The following is a 22,464-nucleotide window of genomic DNA, read 5'->3' as shown; positions in this document are numbered from 1 at the left end:
GAGAAGTATAAATTTTTAAATGGTGAAATGCAGATAGCAACTGTCAGACCCATTCAAGGCAAGAGAGTTCCAGATCTATTCTGTAGAACCATGATGAATTTTGAAAGATCCTTGTTGTATGAACCAGGGCAATTCTGCAGAATTAGGACAATTAGCGTCCCATTTTTCAGAGATCTTTGAGCTTGGCATATATAATGGCCTATGAAGATTTGATTCCCAGGAAGGCKGAATCAAAATAGTTATTTGGGATTTGTCCTTTTTCAAAGTTTCCTTATCAGAGTTTCTCATGTGGGAATTTGGAATGTTTTCACTGTTGCATTAATTGTATTGTCCTCTCCAAAATGCTTATAAACAGAACTACTTCAATTCAAATAAATGAATGCAGTGGTGCAATGTGATAAAAATTTGCCCTAAAATYTCCTATACAAAATCAATAAAAAGGTAAATAGATTTTATGAACCAGATCAATTGGCTTGATGTACCTGCCTTGTAATTCTCTCTTGAAGCAAGTCAACTTTAAATACTATRCAGATAGATAGTTAAATAGGCTTTGTTTCATCAGAATTGCTCAAATAGTGCCATATATCCTTATATAATACACCCTAAGTCATTATTTCTTAAATATTTACTGTCACTTATGTATGTATTTTGGCAGTTACTTTTTCCACACAAGGCTCTGTGGTCTTGTGAAATCATACTGTTGAATACATAGCCATGGAATCATACATCATAGCCACACAKCAAATAGGGGAGTGAAATATGTTCTTCTCATATAGATATTTTCCACTTATTTAACTAGATGAAACAGTGGGCTTTACAATATTATAAATAAAATAAAACAAGTCCCTATAACCATAGAATTTAGGCTGACAAGAAAATATCCAGCTCGGCCTCTATCATCTCCAACAATGATAACTAGAGAGCAAAACAGGTATATTTCATGAATAGTCCTCAATAGTAATAGTGAGAAAATTCAGATATATTGCTGGATATTGAATTTATTAATTATAAAGGTATAATTCTCTTAGCTGTTTTCATTAAATCATCCACTTGCTCTGGGCTCTTAGATAAGACATGCAAATTCCAAAAACTTCATTACCATTTTTATTGCTTATTGGAAGCATACCTTACTTTTGAAATATTCAGCATAGAGACAAAACAGGGRAAACATGCTGAGTGCAATGAGGAACAGTGGGATGCCAGGGTTTAAATACTGAATAAGATTGWTTGTAAACAAGCTGCTTCTTATTATTTCTTCATTGCTATCAACTCTAACAATTCAAAGCTTATCTTTTTAGTTTACAAGTGTTATTTCTTTGTACCCATCTCTTCTTKTTAAATCACACTAGAATATTCTTTGCATTTTGAATTTTATATTTCCCTATTGGCACTTCTATGGAGCTAGATAATGATAAGTGTACAGMAGATAGCAGTGTCTCTACTATAAAGACAAACACTAACAGTGTCACTACCAGTGACTGCAACTGTCACTGTATTTTGGCTAATTTGCAGCATTCCACTTTCTGTCTTACAAAAAAAGTAAATATTCTTTGTCTCTTAAAAAGCCCAGATTTCTTGGTAAAACTTCACATTAACAAAGTACAGTGGACTTACTAGCCCGTAGTGTATTTGGTGTTCGAAGAAACCGTGCTAAATCAAGCCACATATGAAACTTTCAGTTTTTTGTTTCTGAAATATTTCTACATACAGCTTAAATTTTCAATCCTCTGCTCTTTTTKCCATGTTCTTAAGCTGTGTACTGTTAAACAGCTTCTGCATCTCCCCAGAGATGTGAATCCCTAGCTTCAATACAAATGAGGTTTGTAAATTCTTGAGGGCAGAATGTTCTATACAAATGGGAGAKAGTGTCATTACTTAGCACTGTGGGAAGCATTTCAAAAGCTGAAACAGCCTTGCCTTCAAGAGCAGGAAAGTTCCTAAAGAAGTGTCCTCATCATCCCCTTTTGCAAATACACGTTTGATCCACTGAAGTTCAGTGTTATGCAAAGCCATGCACGCCTCAGCTGAGCCCCACTTCCAGATATTGAGGGATACCTGCYAAACCTGTGAATCTTCATGTCAAAGCAGTCTATATAATTTCCTTCCAAGCAAATCAATAAATAAAATTTTAACTATTTAAACTCAATATGTATTTTTACTTGTTAGCTAAAACCACAAAGATTTTTCTAAATTCTCTCCAGCCCCTTTGTTTAACCAGTCTATGTTGCAATGGTTGGCCTGCAGCACTTCTATTTTTAGCTCTAATGGMACAGTCTTAAATTGCTTATTTTCTGTTTACTAAAGACATTGAGCTTGTAACCATGGAAACTGTGGCAAGTGCCACAGCTTAACTGTTTTATTAAATGGATGGAAGTTACAGCTGCAAAACTTGAAAGGCCAGCATGTCAATTTTATAACTCAAATTGCCATATATAACACATTACAGCAAGTACTACATTAAATACAAGGAGCCAGATTCTGATCTTGGTTATAATCATATAAATTGTACCATGTTTCTCCTCAATGGAAACAAACAAACAAAAAATTCTTGTGCAATCCAGATCAGGATCTGTTTTTGTCAAATTGCACAGCCTGTCAAGTTTCAGTGACTACTGCATTTGAGTGCCTAAATTGCAGATGATGTACATTAAAACAGTCCACAGTTCCCATGGGAAGACCCCCTCTCACAGTTGTGTCTACATGAAGCTTTTAGCACATTATTGTATTGCTTACAGCAATCACATTATTTTTGGAACCACTATGTTCTGTAGCATTAATAGAAGGAATTTAATCAAAACTAATGACCTTGTCAACTGAAACTTCTAAAGCTATAGTGGAAGAATTAACACAAAGGATTCCTTAAATCTGCAATTAGGCTTCTAAACAGAACATCCCAAGTGCCAGAGGCACTCTATTATTTTCAGTATAGGCTGAGTATATCTATGTGAAAACCAGCCTATTTTTAAATTAATACTTTCAATTGTATGTAACAGTTAAGTCAAACACTCCTGAAAATTATTGAAAATTATCAGCACAGCTTAGAAGAATTTTGTGATAGAGTATAAAACAAATAACAAATGCAATTTTTAACACAAACCTAAACATTTGACAGTCCCCAAAAGACTGAGAGCTAAAATAAGAATAGTGGTATATTTACATCCATAAATACTTAATGCATGATTCATCCTGTGTAATAGAACCAAATGTTTGAAGAAGGTTTGACATTTAGAAGAATCAGGTTATGCTTTCTTTGCAAGGACTTTGGTTGGAACAGTGTTCACATTGCTACTTTGGGTGTTAAATGTCTCTATATTGCAAGTCTGTCTATATAGGCACTTTAAAAAAAAAGAGAAAACAACATTGATGTTTTAAAGGAGACGCCTTTTGGTAAAGGTAAGACTCCAAAAAGTGATGAACAGTGGTATTTCTTTTTATGAACACCGTCCTGTTTAAATTAAAGAATAAGATGTTTGATGCTCAATTATCAAATTCAAAGAAATACGCTTTACTGTCTGTTGGTGTAACTAGAATTACTGAAATGAAAATAAATGATGTCTCCTTCCATTTATATATTTCTTTCTTTTTTTTTGTAATTCACCTGCAGGATCCACCTTCATTTGCAACACCCACATAATTCCAGTGAAAAATCAAGAGGGAGTAGCAATGATGTTCATTATTAATTTTGAGTACGTAACAGATGAAGAGAATGCAGCATCTCCTGAGAAGTCCAAGCCARTATTATCATCTAAACTTGTAAATCGTAAGTTACTCACTGAAATTTCTCTGCTTATCTCTGTTTTTATCTGGYAAAGTAATTAACATGGGCGATAAGGTTACCGAAGGATGCAATCACATTGATTGACTGAATTGAAATGGAATCTGAAACCATAAGCTAACTGTAGCAAACTTGCTGCAAGATGCTGGTAATCTGTCAGGTCTCTAGTAGTACTAACAACATAGGTCTTGTGAGTAATACTAGTGTAAATTTACTTTCTCAGAAGTTCATTATCCTTCACAAAAATCAATTTCATAGGGAAATCAGAAAAAAAAGAAATTGTGATTTAGTCCAAATATTTGATCTTAGCCTTCTCAAAATTGAATATTTCTATTTTATAAAAAATAATTAGTGGCATTTGATTGATATTTGGTGAAATGTGCTTAAATTAAACTAGAAAATTTTAAAAAATAATTGAAACATGATTAAGCATCCTGATTTTGTCAAATTGAAGTATTTAGATTGACTTAAGGATGGGGTGAGGTGAGGGGGTGGGTTGGATGTACAGGATAAGGTTTTGCTTTTATTCCACTCTGAAACATAAGTATTGTCAAAATTAGAAAACTCAACGCTAAAGTCCATTTATTATACGACTACACTGTGCAGCTTTCTGTCCCATTATCTGCAGAAATGTGCTCTTTTGCTGACCTTCGCTCTGTGGAGCAACAAGACACGACCCTTCTGCTTTGCAGCTTCACTCAACCTAATCTACCCTTGCTACARGTTTTCTCAGAATACATCCCATTTGTACAAGCTCTTAGTAAAACACAGCATGCTGTAATGGTGAGCATTAACACTCAACCCAGGCTGGCTCAGCTACAGCTGGAAAACACCTTTTCACAGTGAGATAATCTCTAACATTATTCCAATTGTTAAATTAACACTTCAGCTTTCTCTAGTTAGGAAATAAAGACAGGTACAATTCTCACTGTAAGAAGCAAGGAGAAACTTTCTTGATGCAAACACTACACGGTATCTGAAGTGTCCATATAMCCCTCCAGTGACAGGGTGTATAAGAAAGTGGCAAAGAAAATTTCCATTACTGGAAACTTGCATTCTGCAAATAATTATTGTTCACCAAATGTCACATGTTTTTAAAGGAGCCTTTGTTTTAGTCTTTTAGACTATTTTAAAATATATTTAAACATATTTTAAAACATACTTAAAATGTTGTGCTTTTACCCTTTTTCTCATTCTGTTTTGCATTGGGTTTGGGTTTTTTAATAACCAATACAGCAGTTTTTTGTTGGGTTTTTTTGAAGTACCAAGAAAACACTCTTTATCTGCTAATGATACGGTTAAAATCCCATTTAGGGGTRTAAGGAAAAAAATAAAATTGCATCAGAAAAAAAATTGTAAGAAGTACATCAGGTCAACCCTACTCATATTTTGGTTTTATTTTAGTATACCATGATTTTGTGAGTTTGAAACATCTTCCTCAATCCAAAAAGCAGTTTTATAATAGATAAAATTGATCAGCTTATCGGTGCTTACTATGGTTTTATTGACAAAATAGAAGGAAAAATACCTCTTGGGGATAAAAAACAGAGCCTCATGTCTTGAAAAAGAGCATTTTGTTCTGATGTCTGTGACACATCACTGTACTTTTTCAAGTGTTATTACTTTCCACATTTTAAAGTGAAAAGCCACTGGAGAGGAAAAATCTGAAAAAAAAAACCAAACCACTTTGTCAAAACATCCTTCTCTTCTTTTACAGTATTTACACCTAACACAGGGAATTTACACAGGGGATTTCCTTACTGAGACTTCTTGAAAAATGAATAGGTGGGCTTCCAAGCTCGGTAACAGATAGAGATCAAAGTGCAGAAGAAGGCAGAGAAAGGTGACTTGAAACATCCTCCTGCTATTGGGTACAGCCAGATGCCAGAAATTAGAGCGGGCACATGGCTGTTCCCTCTTCTACCCTAGTTGCTTATGGTTTCAGAGCAGACTGTTGTGTGGGCTGGATAGGATGGATGGGGATACAAAATATGCTGCATAGCCAAAAATTCCTCTTGGCAGAGACATTTCTCAAGAAAGAGGCCAAACTCTGCAAAACATCCAGAAATAACTGCAAGATATTGTGTACAGTTCAATGGTGGTTTTAAATTAAAACAAACAGACAAAGGCCTTGAAATCTAGAAAAAGCAGAGAGACGCCAATTAACTAGAAAAGAAATCAAAAAAGGTGGATTATTTACTAGTAAAAGCTTCTTTTTTAAAGTCATGTTCCCAGCATAAGAAAGATACACAGCAGATTGTCCTGGAGATAATTAGGTTTTCATTATCATAATCTATTTCAAACAGATAAATCAGGTGATCTCTTTTCACTGGATCACACAAAAAGTGGACAGTAATGGCTACTGGTTCAGAAAAAAAAAACCAACAAAAAAAAACAGAAACAAAATCCCTTCAATTCCAGCAACCTATTAAGAGAATAAAAATAGACAGACACATAACAAGTGCCATATATCTCTGACAAACAACCAGGATAAGCAACAGCTAATGACAAAAGACAAAAGATTTCAGATTACATTAACATCTACTACCCAGAAGCACACAGATCATGAGAGATTTCTTTCCAGAGCTCTGTAGATTGAGTTTTCTCATATTAGAATGCCTTTTCAACATGAGAGCAAATAAAAATGATGGAGTCAGGTTGCAGGAGAGAACTAAAAGTTATTAGGAAGCAAATAAATTGCAGCTATTTTCCTGACCCTAGAAGACAAAATAACTTTTCAAACTCTCATTCTTCCTCTAATTGATTTATCAAGAGTTGAGCAAATTTATCAAGTGTATCTTTGAAAAGCCTTTCCTTTTTTCTAAAAGCATCTATTCTGCACACTGCAGCCAACAATTTTAAACACTWCCACTTATCATAGGGCTCCTCATGACAGAAATTGCCACTGAGGTGAGCTCAGTTGGTTACAGCAGAGTGCTAATAACATCAAGGTTGAGGATGATTGTTGGTCCCTGCATGGGTCATTCACTCAAGAGCTGGACTAAATGATCCTTCCATTCTGTGATTCTGTAAAATCTGATACTATATAATAGAAAAGCATTTCAAGTGATGAARAAAAGAGTGATTCCAATCTGTTATAGGGCTGAGGGCCCTCTGAACAAATTAAAAACCTATGGATAAGAAGCAACCTTTGTAAGGTTTAACTCAGTGATTGCATTTAACTCTGAATCGACAGAAATTAAAAAAAAATTATCAGCTGAACACTTACAGATATTTARAACAGTGTTTGTAAGCTCTCTAGTACAAGAATCCTGTCTTTTGTTATGTTCCATAATGTTGGCTAAAACAGTTATGTTCTGATTCACCACTGGGCTTGGCAGATAGAATTCTTTCTAGTCTGGTGCTCGAGAGTTCCTATCTTACATGCAGCAAATGGCTGAATAAGCAGTAATGTGAAAAGTGAAGATAGTGRCTTCACAATAGCAGTGTAAAAGTCCTTTCAGCTGATCCTTTTCTTCTCCTTATTTTTTCTTGCAAGAATTTATCACTGGTTCTCACTGGCAGCCAGAAGAGTGTATAATCAAGTAGTGAAATTTTGGAAGATCTTAGCATGTATTAAATGTGTAAAGAAATACTAAAGTACRACCAACTGATTTTTCACTCTTTTCTGTTTCATTGCTCCTACAGTTTGCCACAATTCTATTTTTCAGCATATGCCAGTTCTCTAGTAGAACAAAGCACCTTCTTGAAGGTGSTTACTCTTCAGGAAGTTTGCCTCTTTCCTAGTGGTAGCAATGGAGTTACATCTCCGAACTAGAGAAAACTCTATACACTGATGTTTCAAACAAGCACAACTGCAATTTAAATCAGGCCTTTCCTTCCAGTCAAGGAGCTAGCTAAAAAAAAAAGAAAATTTACCTTCTTCTGTGCTGGACGCTTTGCTATATGAGTAAGGGTAGCAGTTTAGTGAAAGGCAAACRTATTTTTAGTCCTAAAAATATTAGGTCTACAACAGGATCATGAATACTGAATACTGTTTGATGCATGCAATTTTRCCTCATAGAATATGGCATATAAGTAATAGTAACCCCTGACTTTGCCCAAAATGTAATGAGMAATTTGTCCTTATAAGGATCTTATTTTTAGCTGTGCCACTGGAAGCAAATTCATCTTCAAGGAGGGCTAGTCAAGAAAAATTCYGTTCAGGAGGACAGATGTTTCTATCTAACCAACCAGCAGCATATTGCTGAAAACCCCAGTGTCAATTATGTGTATTTGTCCGCAAGGTAAATTACAGTAAATATTAGGCAAACTGAAAGAGTGTTGAACTCTTAGCAAAATATGGCCAAACACCAATCACCAGCAAAAGACAGATGAACCTCTGCTATTATCACCTTCAGTGCTCCACTAACACCTAACTGCCTAAATTAACAGAACACTGAGATAAATAATTATCCTTCATTCTCTTCTGCAAAGAATTACAGGTAGGGTAGCTCTACTTCTGTTTCCTCATGGTGGCTACTCTTGAGGCTCATCTTAGAAAGGAAACCTTCCTGGATTTCATAAACTGTAATTGGTTGTTTATATTACAGTCCCAGCCAGGTACTATCACAGAGCTATTTTGCTATATCTTGTGCAAACTTTCCATTAAAAAGCAATCTCTGCTTAAAGAGATTGAAAACTAAAAGGAGGGAGTGACGCAGCTTTCCGTAGCTTTCTGTGAAGGTGACTTATGCATACCAGACAGGTCTTCCAGTCATATATTTTTGTTTATTTTAACAGGTCTCCTATCTATCTGTCCTTTCAAGACATTTAAAACTGGGGGGGTTCTGTGAGGCAACTTGAMGTCTAGGATAATGATTTTGTGAAGTCATTCCACATTATCATACATACCCTCAGGAAAGTATAAAGGTAGTTAGTTTTGCCTCATTCTGTAATGGAMGAAAGAGACATGTCTCTATTATTCATAATAAGAATTAGCACAGAGAGCTTAACACATCTGTGCTCTTGCTAAATTGAATTATAGATTTTGACCTTGAAGAGGAGAAAATCATAATTATCAGCTTAGACAAAAATTATTCTACTAGAAAGCAGAAAAAATTCCTATAGAGAAGCTTTTCGATGGAGGTTGTTTACAAGAAATATGGCTTTTAATTTATATTCTTCAACATGAAAGTGCTTGCTTTAAGATAAGCAAACAAAATAGATCTACAGTGAAAATGAGGGAATTTACGTCTACTGTGTCTTACTTCTCAGGCATAGAATTCTACCATTATTACTTGGCTATTTTAAGCACYCAGGCAAGTTGGGCATTTCAAAGACCTGAAAACAACTGGCAAGTTGTTTCAGTTGTTTTCAACTCATAGTCTGAAGAGTTCTTGCCATGAAGACATGAAATAAGTGAGGCCTATCAGGAATATGAACTAAGCTCATTATTTAAAAAAGTGTCAATGAATAAAGACTATTCTTCCAATGGAAATTATGAATTCTTCAACTTTTCAGTAAGTTTCATCCAAATAAAATTGTCATTGCCTAGRAAAAATTTATCAGTATTTAGAAGTTCCATTTTATGAGAAATAGCATGTTAGTCTATGTACATCTGCTTTAGTTTTCTATCTGGAACCTTAGCCAACTTTAAAACTTGGTAATTGGAAATCTGTATTGATCTTTGCAAGAAAAGTGGTAATGATCAAATACTTCATAAATTAATAGTTCTTAAAATTTCCAAATAAAAGTCAACATATTTTCAGAACAATTCTTCTGCATTACATGTATTGTATGGGAATTTAAGCTACCTGAATTTGCTTCTAAAATGTGTGGAAATCTGATATTCTGCCTTCTTTTAACAGTCTGTTTATTTTTTTTAATCTGTTTCAAGAAAAAGCTTTTTGTAAATTTAGTTTAATTGTATTTCAGATGGTAACAACCTTTCAAGTGGCTCTTCTTCAGGTAAATCTATCTTCTAAAATTCTATCCACAAAAATCTTTTTATTGCTTTGTTCTGGCTATATTATTTCAAGATCTCATTACATTTTATGTATTTCCAGAAGAGTGCAAGTCATAATAAGGCTCTTGCTYTCACTCTGAATATTTATTTCTGCAAAACTATAGATATAACAAGMAAACTATTAAATTTAGTGTAATTATATGACATATAAAATCCAAATTTAATAATACTTCTCATCTTATTATCACCGAAAATTGCAGTATGCGGAGCATAAAAAGTTTTCAGTCAATATATGAGACAAAACACATCGCAGAAATTGATAGTGGTTTATGAATTCAGTATTAAAACAGAGAAAACAACTTCAGGCTTCCTGTCTCAGAGAAAAGCAATATTTTTTATCCTATCGAGTCTGGCAACCCAGGTGATGAAGGGCTAGGAACTTCTTGAGAGCTTGGTTTAATAGATAGAATGAATTCTTTTTTCAGCTGCCAAAAGACCCACCATATTCTCACCAAGACAGCTAAATCTTGTGCTGAAAAACAAATAATTTACATGCAGTATTTGCTGTGATGCTTGCTATTTTATTTCATTGCAGTTATTTACTTTTTTCTTCTTTCCTACTTCTAATTATATTTAAGAAATATAAATGCAAGTAAAATCTCTTTCTGAGAAGACGAAATATTCTTTTTTCATATGGCTTTTTTTACGAAAGCATTTCAACTCCTGTAATTTTAATGAAGAAGATGTAACAAAATGACATCTCTATCAACAGCTGGGAAGGAAAACAGCTAAATGTACTGATTCATATTAACATTCAAGGATAYAAATATGTCTTTTGAAGGTGACCCTGCTAACATTGTTCCAGCTAAATTCACTGGTCAACCACACACAGCWGAGCCCTACAAGCAGCCAGTGACCTCATTCCCTACCTTTCATATTCTGGAAGAGTCCTCTGTGCAGACATCAAAGAGAAAACTTTCTTGTTTACAAGGGAACATAATGAAGWTTGCTGGTTTCTTATATTGGTAGAAGACACCTGCAACCTTAAATTTTAGAGAAACCTAAAAGAAGTGACAAAATTAAATGAGACCATGGCAGAGGAAAAAAGTGTATTCAGTGCCTGAGAATTATGAATTCTAGCTTCTAAAGTTAATAATTGCATATGCCTTGCTTTTTCCTCCTGAGAATAAATTTGGATTATTTAATGAGCAGAGCAAGAAAATTATCCACTTAAGTATGCTTCAATACATTTTGGGAAAAMGAACTGAAAAAACCACAATTGTCTCTTTCTGTAATTCTCTGTCCTAAGGCCTGCTGTGCCCAGACAGAAAATAAGTCATCATCACATGCCTCAGTGTTTGCCCAGAGTACATTCAAGTATTTGCAGCTATTTTAGACTGTCAGTGTTTAGGGATTCCATTTCTCAAAAGCAATTGTTTCCTTTAGTCTGTTGCATGAGTTAGATGGCATTTCTAAGCCTTTGAGCAGCAATTCAATAACTGTCTGTGTCTGTATTTCTGATAACTTAGATCCTGAAATTCTGTGACAGTAGGCATTCAGTTATGAGAAAATATTTCAACAAAGAGCTGACTTGTGCTACTTTTGTGAAAGTAATTTTGCTTATTGTTTGGGAAAGTTTCAGAACAAAGGTATTAGTGAATTAGCCCATGCTCTGRAGGAACATCTGTTGTAAGYAACCCATCTTACCCTCCCTTGTCAAGGAAATCTGTTAAGCATAGGTTGGTCATCGTGGATATGTATGTTGTATTCTTTAATCTTATATACAGAAAAAGTAACCTGTGTTTCATATTATAGCCAGACCAGTCATTCAGTATCGTAAAACTATCCAAGACTTGATTTTCTTCKACACCCTACCACAGTTAGCAGTTTGTACAGGAACACCAGCAGCTCACTTTGGTTCAGCTCTCAGCCTAGGAGAAGTGGTGCATCACAGCAGGAAACAGTTCTGACAGTTTCTACACCTCACTTAGATAATCTTTTGCAAACTCTTTGTACCTTTGAGCTCTTTTGATTTGATTTTGGAAAGTCAAAATCTAGAGAAGGTTGAGACAAACAACATAAATCTAGCTGCCAGCGAGGGCACCTGAGACTAGCTRGTATTTCTTCTCCCTTTGCTTTCAAATCTTGGGTTTTAAATAACTGCTTTGCATCAGGATGAAAATAACATACTAGTAGTGATGCTACAAAAACTGGTTGAGCAAATCTTTGAGRAGCCATCACAACTTTTCACTGCTGTCTCTTAGGATTACTCTTCTGCAGCGCTTGGGATAGGATTGAAGGAATCCCATTGATATGGGCTAAACAGACTTTGGAAGRTAGCACATAGGGAGACTACTAAAGAAATTGTAGTGAAGGTAAAACTCTGTCGGTTGCAAGCATTTCTCTGACTTTAACACTGTGTCTTGTATGTAAATACACATTTGCATCACTAGAAGGTACAGTGAATATACCTTCACTGTATCAGTATTCAGGCCAAATATAATTTCCCTTTTCTTTGATGGAATATTTGAACAGAACAGACACAAGAATCACTAATTATGTAAGTATATTGGGTTACAAAAAGAAATCCTCATTCAGTTACATTTTTGCTGGAATATCCCATTTTGTATTGRTGGGGCAGGAAATTTGCAACCATGATTGTAGCTGTTGATAGGCCTTTTGGGAACTAATATTCATTCTTCCTTTTTTTTTTTTTCCCCTGGCACAAAATTCCATATGGCTGTATTTAACGTTTAAGACTACCAATTTTCCATYAATGTTAGCACTTCCTAATTCAATACTTATGGAAAAACAAGGATATTATTTTTTCTTAGCAAGATGGGATTTTTCCCTATATTTTTTTCCCAAAACTATTAATAAAAAATATTTTATTTCCATGAATTCTAAGTCTTCTCCCTTGATCTTCCAAATTATGAAACAGAAATAAAAAAGGCTTCCRGAAGAAAGAAGAGTCAATTTGAATTTGAGACTTTGGAGATAACTCCATCTGCAAACAGTTTAGAATAGTCCTATATCATCTACAGTATATTTTTGGACTGAGTTCTACTATTTAGAAATTCTAACAGCTGAGATGGCACAGAGAATAAGTGCAACCAACAGATTAACTCATTTGCAAATTACTTATTCAATAAAGCAAGGTTTGAAAGGAGGAGGTGGAATGTAAGTCTGGAATAGTGACTCAGACTCAATTGCTTTCCTCAATTGCTCTTAGGAAGACACAAAAGCCATACGAATATCTGACTCAGCATTAAGAAGAATTTGGCAATCTAGTCTTCARTAAAACATAAGCATTTAATGTAACATTATCTCAAGATTCATAGTAAATAGCCAGTTACATCTCAGGGATGTTTGAGTATTGTAAGCCAAGATAAATCTGCTCTGACAGCACACCTACACAAAGCAGGGGTTGTCCATTACCAAACAAAAGATTTACCTTTTACTCAGTATGCCAGGAAAGCTTCCAGTGGCACTTTTGGTCTTTACTGGGACAGCAGGCCTGAGGCCATGAATTTTGCTTCATGACAAATTGTACTATTACACTTCCTTGCTCTGCTCAGTAATGTAAACTAAACAAATTCTGAACGGGCCTCCTGATAACTTTAGCTGCAGGAGAGAGATGAATGTCCAACACAACATGTAGCTCATTACCCATTCGCTGAAGAATAGCAGTACTCCTTCTTTTTAGAATATTCTAATTAAAAAGCAGGAAATAGAGTTTTAACCTTGAGAGTATTTATTACAGTCTATAGAAGAGCAGCAAAAAGCTGCTCATCTAAGTTTTCTATTTCATKCCCAAAAGTCTTAGCAAGAAGCAAAATTCTCACTGAATATTCTTTCCAGCTGAACTGCAGTTAGACAGCTAAATCAGTAATGCAGTATAACATGGTCCTATTAACGTGGTGAGGCAGAAAGGGCCATCTGCAGCACCATGAATATGACTAAAATAGAGTGCCAACAAAGAGCCTTTAACAGTGTCTAATGCCAGAAATCCTTATGAATGGTATTTTTAAGAATTTCAGTGTAATTGATAAAAAGAGTATTATATTACTAGTTTCAGTTTGGGTGCAATAAGCTTTGAAAATTGATTTATAAGCTGCTTTACAGCTCAATTCTAGGTGCATTTAAAAATAATAAAATAATTGCATACTTCACTAACTGTGAGCAGTTGTAATGTTCATGCATACTTAGTAAGTCAGAAGAAATACACACRTTCCCAAGGTGCACTCTGCTGAATATCACTGTGTAGACTGAAAATTGGCACCTCTAGCTGCGCTTTTAAAGATGCATGACTCTGGTTTATGTAACAGAGATTTCTGTCTATTGATTGTACTGTTATGTGTATATGAATTAGAGTAATAAATKCCCTGCTAAATATTTGGAGTTCAACAAACTTTTTCAAAAATTGTCAAGGACAAAAAAGCGAGATTGTAACATGGATTTATATTTTAAAGTGGGGAAAAAAAGGTGGAAATAAATCACCAGATTTCTAAATACTAGGATGTTATCAGTAGAGTCTCACAGGTTCTTTATTTTACAATACATTTTCAATTACTTAGATAAAAAAGGTGCCAACAATGATGTGAGCATGTTTGAATATGTCAGAAAATTATTGAGACTATTACACAAGATTCACGGGCTTATGCAAGGATGTTGAGTGGCTGAGAGATAAAAAAGCAATTGAAAGTTTTTACAAGCATAATAATAGAGACCAAATTATCTGTTACTGATCAACAGCTAAATCTCTCAGCTGTTGTCTGAAATAAGCACAGTTAGAAAAATAATTCAAAAATGCAATGAAATACTGKCAATTATAAGTGAACTAAGATCAAAACAAAAAGCCATTATATCACTGCTTTGATCCCTAAGTCCCTAAGTAACTCAGGCCATTGTCAAAAAGGATTACATTAGAAACAGAAAGTAACTGAGAAGAGTGAGAAGGATGTTCAGAGGTACACAATACATTACGCAAGCATTCTTCAGCTTGTAGAAGAGATATACAAAAAGCAATTCAGCAGACRTATGAAAAACTGTAAACTTACTGAGACTATAAAAAGGGAGTATTTATTAGCACTTTTTATAAGAACTAGAACCTTCCCCAAGGCAAGAAGTTTATAGCAGGTAAGGGGAAGAACATTTTCACAAGCATATGATAAAATTATGGAATTCTTYCCTATAGGATTCTTTGCAGATCAAAATACAATTGACTTAAAAAGCACTGAAACAAATTCATAGAAGGAATATACACCAAAYATTCAATTTGTGGTGTGAACAAACCACCTCCTGCTCAGAAGGTTTCAAGTAGCAAGAAACTGAGAGAGTTTAGTGAGAGAAATGACACAATGCAGTGAGTATTAATCTCCTCCATGTATCCACTATTGGGAAGTATCAAGGTCCAACAGTGTGTTAGACGGAACTTTAGTGTCATCTAGTATAGCAACTTTAGCTCTTGGACAGGTTTTCCTGAGCAGAGTACTCTCATCTTCATTCATTTAGAATTCAAAATACAGTTCAATATTCAATACTTAATATATAGGATATTCATTTTAAAACATTAAATGATTAAGCTGGGTCATCAATTCCTCTTCACTTACTGTTGGCCATAGGCAGAAAAAAAAGACTATTTCAAAACATTTGAGTATGGAATGATAGATTTCAGTGCTAAATATTAATAAATGTTAGGTAGCTACAAAAGCTGACAATTTAAAATGACTGAAAAAAAGAATTCAATCTTATCCCAAATAGAACTTCTTATTCCAGCAAGAGAGAATAACAAGATGCTTTGAAATGTTCTCAGAAAAATCATTTAAGTATTGATTAACTGTTGGAAGCACTTACGTAGCAAAGTGATGAGAGACAAGAAACTATTAAGCCAGACTGTTTATGCAATGACACCTGATCATTTCAGTTATTTAAATTATTTTGTTAACCTTTCTCTAGTGTTTTTTTTTTCTAAACTGTTTGTTTTCTGTATATCTGAAACCTCTGTGCCTACATGTGTGAGTTGTATTGTACAAAATCCTACAATATTTGTTATTTGGGTTTTGGTTTTTAGAAGGATATTCTGTAAAGTTTGCAATTCCTCCTCTATAGTTCCTTAATATATACTTATTATTGCTTACTTAATATTTTACTCTTCCTCTCAGCTACTGATATTTCTTACCATTACACAAAGTGCTAGTTTTCCACACATTCGGGATAATCTACCCTGCTATTCAACATACCAAGCCAAACCCAGCCCATCCCATGCAAATTTAAACAATAATTGTATTGTATAAGTGATTGAGAGCTGTGTTGCTCTTTTTTTCTGCTTTGCTCCTTTACTTTTCATTTGAAACTCATCAAAATTGTTTCATCTAATTGTCAGATATAAGAATTGGAAAGGATTGTAGCAAAACTGATATACAGCTTATTTTCCTTTYGCAAGCAATTAGCACGGGTATCTTCCTGTTTAATCTGCAGTCAGTAAAGGCATATATCAGCAGTACATTCATAAACACATGGTGTTCCACTAATAACAGAATTCACAAATATCTATGTCAGGATAACAACTGTCAAGCAAAGTTGTTAGACATGTTCTGGCTGCTTTATATATATATATATATAGACTTTAAATTTGGAAACGAGACCATCTGAACCTTATAGTTTTTAAAATATGCTGTAAAATTAATGCTGCTATTCCCATTCTAAGATCAAAAACTTAGRTCTCACTGAATTGTGAAATCTTCTAACACCACGACTATAACAAACTTCGTTTAATTATGTTTTCATATTTATGTATTCCATTACTAAGCATTGTAATTCATTAAGAATAGCTATTATCCTGTGTTGTAAGTGGGAAAAAAAGCTGATTTTAATGACCAGGCACTAATGTGTAATATTTTCTTTTGGTTTTATGTATTTACATGTAGGCAGACTTTTTGGGTTCCGGCTACCTGGATTGAGACTTTTAACATACAGAAAGCAGTCGTTACCACAGGAAGACCCTGATGCAGTTATAATTGATTCATCTAAGCACAGYGATGACTCAGTGGCAATGAAGCACTTTAAATCACCTACAAAAGAAAGCTGTAGTCCTTCAGAAGTGGATGATACAAAAGCACTGATTCAACACAGTAAATGTTCACCTTTGGTTAATATATCTGGACCTCTTGACCACTCGTCACCTAAGCAGCAATGGGACAGACTCTACCCTGACATGATACAGACAAGCAATCCACTAACCCATTCCAGATCAAAGGAAAGCGTTTGTAGTATACGGAGAGCATCTTCAGTACAYGACATAGAAGGCTTTAACGTCCATCCCAAGAACATTTTTAGGGACCGTCACGCAAGTGAAGGTATGACAGAAAATCAATCTCTATTCTTTGATTATCATCACTTCGTAAAAAATCTAATCAGTTAAATATAATCATTCAAAGATGCACTAAAAATATTAAGCACCCAAATATGCGAGGCTTATGTACACTAAATATTGTTTCTTCATTTCCCAGGAGACGAATGAAATCAAGGTGTTTATCTTCTCAGTAGGGATATAGCAAATGTTGGATTCAACATTCTTAAAGCTAATATTGGTGTCGAGGGGGAGGGGGGGAGTAAGGTGGTCAAATTATAATTGCATGCACTATTCTCTCCTATACCTGCATATATTAGATTGTCTTTGACTGCATGAAATCCTACTTCAGAGACCAATAAGTTTCTTAAATCCGTAATGCACTGAGACCTGCTTTTTCTCTCATGCTGGAAAAATATCCTCAGCAACTCCATTAGAATACTTCATGTAATGAACAGTGAAATACGTAGTGAAATGGTGAAATGCTTAGTGTAAAATTAATTTAAGTGTGATTTTCTCCTAGTGCTAGTAKATTCATGCAACCAGCAAAAGCTACAAGGATGTTTCCTCTTTCTTAGTTTTTACTGTCTCTCCTAAATCCGTGTAATGCAGTCCATGATTTCTTCTTGAAGRCAGGATTTAAGAAACCTGGGAGAGAGTTTAGCCAAGGTTTGAAAGACCTGTGAATTCTGAGGTCCTTTGAAAGTGGCTTTCGAAGAAAAGTATCACATATACACAATGCTTTTGCAGCTACTGATGGGCTAGTGACTTGCATTACACACCTTTTTATTTAGGGCACATGACAAGGGAATATGGGTAATATTTTAAGATTCCAAAAACATCTGTCATGGAAGACTCTGTATAGATTTTTAAATTAGCAGGAAAATTAATTTTCATTTTCAATGATGGCATGTTTATCTCCTATTCACTGACCACAGCTGTAAAATCCCTTTAAATTCTTCTGTCTTTTGGAAAGTTCRCATCAAGAACCCCTTGCTTCTATACTTTTCCTGAAATATAAATCTGAATGTTCCTCAGACTGAATGTTCCTGGTAGAATAGCAAAGCTAATCATTCCTTCCAGGCACTCTTTTTATACTAAATATAATATGTAAGTACTTACTTATTCTTTCTGTTTCTTTTGGACCTTGGTTTTCTTTCCAGTTCAAATGAACCTGAAAATTCAATTAAATCCATCCTAAACCATACCATTTTGTATAGTTCATGTTCACATTAAGCCAAGATTTCAAAATAAGGAGACAAAAATCTCCAAGGCTGAACTKCAGCATGTTCTGTGGATCTATTGCATAAGCTTTATATTGGTTTAAATTTCTTCATGTATTTAAACTCATCTTTCAAACAAAACACATTTAAAAACATCTATTTTTTCAATTTCTATTTTCAGAACATACTTTCATTAGAGTACTTCCCAACTGATCAGTTATCCAGTTATATATATATATGAAAATGTGTAAAAATCAGTTTGAATATTAAGTGTCTTTGATTACAGTGGTAGAAAGCTGATGCAGAAATCATGGCATTATTTATTGCTTGCTGAATGAAGGAGCAAAAATTTCTATCTCCATTTTATGAAATACCATTTAAGTTAAGTACTAATGAAAATGAATTTTACTATGACGAGTCAATAATCTAATTTAATTTCTCTGGCCTCTCATGTGATGTGGTCAATTACAGTGTAAACAGACAAAACATTCTCACTCTGTTTCCACCGTGCAAAACTACAAAATAGTAGTGAATCAGGCCCCAGGTTTATGTCATACATACTCATTCTAGAAAATCTCAGCAGAACTGAGTATGGTTCTCAGAATGGCATTAGAATTAATAACCACCCTTGATGCCATCTGCTTACAATCATACTAGAATCGTTCACCTTATGCTGCAAAGATGTTTAAATTATATTATCCAGCAAGTCCTAATTACCTTTTTCAATGGTGAGCCATAAAACCCCATTGCTATGAAATTGTCCATGTGAGTTAGGCAACCAAGATTCAGCTTAAATCATCTACCCTGGGCCTTCAGAATTTCAGAGCAGGGAGAATGCAAAGCCACAAATACAAGTAAAAGTAAACTACAGTCCTGAAGGGCTAAACTGTGAGCAAAGGGAACATAGGGTTTAATATATTCTCCCGTTCCATTTTTATTTTAAGTTTTCCCAAATCATTTGAAAACTACTACTCTATCTGAAAAAGCAAGTCAAGCTTCAATTTTTGCCTACCCTTTCCAGTTCAAATAATATTAATTGAATCAGTAAAGCAGAATTCTGAAAGAGAATAACATTATTTAGCTTAATATTAACTATAGTAATTTACCCGCAGTCAAATTTTAAGATAATGCAACTGAGAATAGAAATTATTTCATGTGTTAAATTAATTTATGTAGCCTCATTGCCTATCACTTTAAAATTATCACTGTGCCCATTATGTGCCAAAAGATATTACAATAAAAATGACAGCTTAGGATTTTAAATTTATTTGAGTGTACTGGATCAAATTCCATTCTAAATTTGCCTGTATGACTGCAAAAGCATCAGGACAGGAACTGTGTCATACACTCACCACCCAAACTGCAGCCAAGTCTACCTCACCTGAAACACCAGCAGATTTTGTRGGCGGGTAGAAGTTCAAAGCCACTCTTCGAAATTTTATTGTCTTCAGAAAGTGGACTCAGTTAGATCCCTGCAGGCTTCTGAAACAGGAGCAGACTTTTGAGCCTAACTCAGCCTGATCTCCAGTAGTGCTGCAGTTGCCCGGCTCAGGAAGGCATTGGGCTGTGAGAAACTACACACTCTTCCACACCCTGGGTCCAGAGGGCCCAGCTCGATATCCCRGTACTCCCCAATGCTCAGGAAGCTGAGGAAAAGCCAGCAAGGCAGCAGGTGTGACAAGGCCCAGTGACACCTCTGATGCCACCCAGCATGCCATGGCCTCTGGGCCATGGTGCCCAGCATGCCAGGGACTGAGTGCTGTCCCAAGGGACAGGGCTGCTGGGGACAGCCAGGCCACAAAGACCTTCGCCTCTTTGGTGGCCTGCCAGCTCAGCACAGTGCAGGTGAACGTCCGTGTGAGTCCTGAGCCCCTTTGCAAGCTGATAACCCGCTCACCGTGGGTGCTGGCACCAGGAGCAAGGCCCCATTCCCAGGCAGACCCTCCTCACAGCCCTCAGAGACACGGCCAGGCAGGGCACACACAGGGAGATGGTGGCTCTTGGATCACCTTGTGTGTTGCCATGTGAACCAGCATGGTGTCTACCTCTGCACCTGTGCAGCTTCTTTAAAATAATAATAATAATAACAGCTATAATAATAATAATATTCTCCCTGAAAAGATTTGATCTTATGAGAGGATTCAGGGCCAGGTATGCCTGTGAGGACAGAAAACTTTGCCACTGTTTCCTTGCAGAAAGGCACCTAAGAGCTGAAGAAAGGTTTAAGATATATCTTTCTCCAGCACTTATTTAGAAGGGCATTGCTTAGCTTGCTGCCATGTTAAAAAATTTTCCTCCCATGAGTCTAGGCAGGCGTGGGGCCAGGGGGTCTGTGCTGGGCCTCCTGTGCAGCCCCACGCCCCATGCAGCCACCCTGCACTTCTGCTGAGGGTGCCTCAGCTTCTCTTAATTATGTTGGACTAAGCASCTCTTCTTGGCACTTTTGTCTTCCAACCCAATGCCAGGCTTGTGGAGAAACAATTTTATCATGTTTCTGTTAAGGCAAGTTAGCTAAAGCCAGTCCTACTGCCTGCAGACCTACTCTAAACACTTTTAAACATTATCTCCCAATTGTCAAAGTGACTTCATCTTGACTTAAAGTCTGCATAATACAATCAAGGAGKTGCAACAATATTTCAATTCAAACCATGCACACTTTGAAGCCATATTTTCTRCTTTTTCTGATGTAGATTTTAGTTGTCTTTTTTTCTCTTTTTCTTCACTTTTATTGTGCTGAAAACCAGATAATGGTCGCAATGTCAAAGGTAAAGTATATATCTAGACTGTACCTTCCAGTGTTTCAATCAGCCACACTTTTTGGCATGTTACTTTGCCTGCTGTATGGAATGTTCAAATGCAACATTCTCATGTCAACCTCTCTAGGGTTAAGCGCGTTACACATATTATATTTGTTAAACATGCTAAAAGAGTTATTCGTGTAACACTCGTCTCAAAGCACTAACYACGAATCACTGGAAAAAGTGAAGGCATAGTTAAACACCTTTTGACTGAATTATCTATTAATTCAAAATAGGAAGGGAGGGAGGTAGAACATGTCATARGTACTTGTACCAGTGCTATTGTCCTTAAGCAGTCAAAACTTCTGTTGAAGTTACCAGGAGTTTTACCTGTTAAAAGGATGTATGATTGTATGGGGACAAATTATCTGTTGTTTCAAGGTGCTTAGTTTTCAGTTAACTACCTCAAAAAATAATAAACTGATAATCAGAACCCTTGTGAAAGTATCTTCACTTATTCCTCTTTTGTCTCTTTAAAACTAGTTTCACGCTCCTGGATGGCAGGGGGTATGGTTTCAAGCTTCCTGTAGCATCAAAGTGTGCATGCATGAACTTCATTGCCAATTTCATGTTTAAATAATATTTAGTGCAGTTACAAAACTGTTTCTTTTCACCAGCACTGAGCTACGTCTTTTAGAAGCAATTTGAACATAATGCATAAATTACTACCTCCATTTTGGAAGTTCACTTACTAAAGTGTTCGGTTTAATTGCCATATTTATATCTGTGGGAAAACTGGTTTGTGACTTCATGCATGATGCAAAAAGTGTGTGTACCTGGTAAAATCTCTCTAAACTGCATGCAGTGCATGACCTAGATTYTGTAAAGCAATTTGTGGACTAAAAAAAATCATTGTGTTTGCTTCATGTATATGTTGGTAAAATCTTGGAGGAAAAACATGCAGTTTCTGTACTGTGCTTTTATAAATGTATTTACTGCTGGTGCAAGATGATGAATTGGCAGCTCAGGAGAGTGAAATTATTTCTCAATGCATTGTGTGAGCAAGGAAAATGAAATCCTACCAAGAAAATGGGGASCTCAAACTTAACCTGCTTCTCCATTTTAGGCTAGGCAGAAGCAAGTCATTCTCCCTGCTAATTCAACTCTCTGCCTCTCTGTTGAAACTGTCAATCAGGTTGCCAATTAGTGTCAATTGTGATTGTGATTTGTTATGGTCTCTTTATTACTTCCTGCTATAAGAGTATAGCAATGGCCCACTGGCTGTTACGTATCAGCTCAGTTGCTGTCAGCCTGAGCGAGTTATACTTAAGCTAATACTGTCTTTCAATCAATTACCATTGTCAATGAGATTCATTACACGTCTCACCACTTTCTAAAGCAAAAAGAAGGTGGGAAAAGAAAGCAAGGTTTTATTCTCATGTGCAATGAACTTAAGCCTATTAACATGC

General features: G+C 35.5%; 1 protein-coding gene across 1 annotated transcript in view; it reads left to right on the top strand.

The window, feature by feature from the left end:
- Positions 1-22,464, top strand: part of KCNH7 (potassium voltage-gated channel subfamily H member 7) — a 207,952-nt gene that overhangs the window by 121,183 nt on the left and 64,305 nt on the right. The window contains exons 3-7 of the mRNA XM_057367653.1: positions 3,605-3,760; positions 9,653-9,685; positions 16,613-17,041; positions 21,002-21,022; positions 21,539-21,562. Coding sequence (XP_057223636.1) covers positions 3,605-3,760; positions 9,653-9,685; positions 16,613-17,041; positions 21,002-21,022; positions 21,539-21,562 — 663 coding nt within the window. The remainder of the gene's footprint in view (positions 1-3,604; positions 3,761-9,652; positions 9,686-16,612; positions 17,042-21,001; positions 21,023-21,538; positions 21,563-22,464) is intronic.

The sequence above is a fragment of the Malurus melanocephalus genome, unplaced genomic scaffold (assembly GCF_030028575.1).
Source record: "Malurus melanocephalus ecotype Western Australia unplaced genomic scaffold, MMel_1.1 scaffold_81, whole genome shotgun sequence".
Classification (NCBI taxonomy): domain Eukaryota; kingdom Metazoa; phylum Chordata; class Aves; order Passeriformes; family Maluridae; genus Malurus; species Malurus melanocephalus.
Note: the sequence above shows the minus strand (reverse complement) of the source record. Positions and strands in the feature narration are given on the sequence as shown.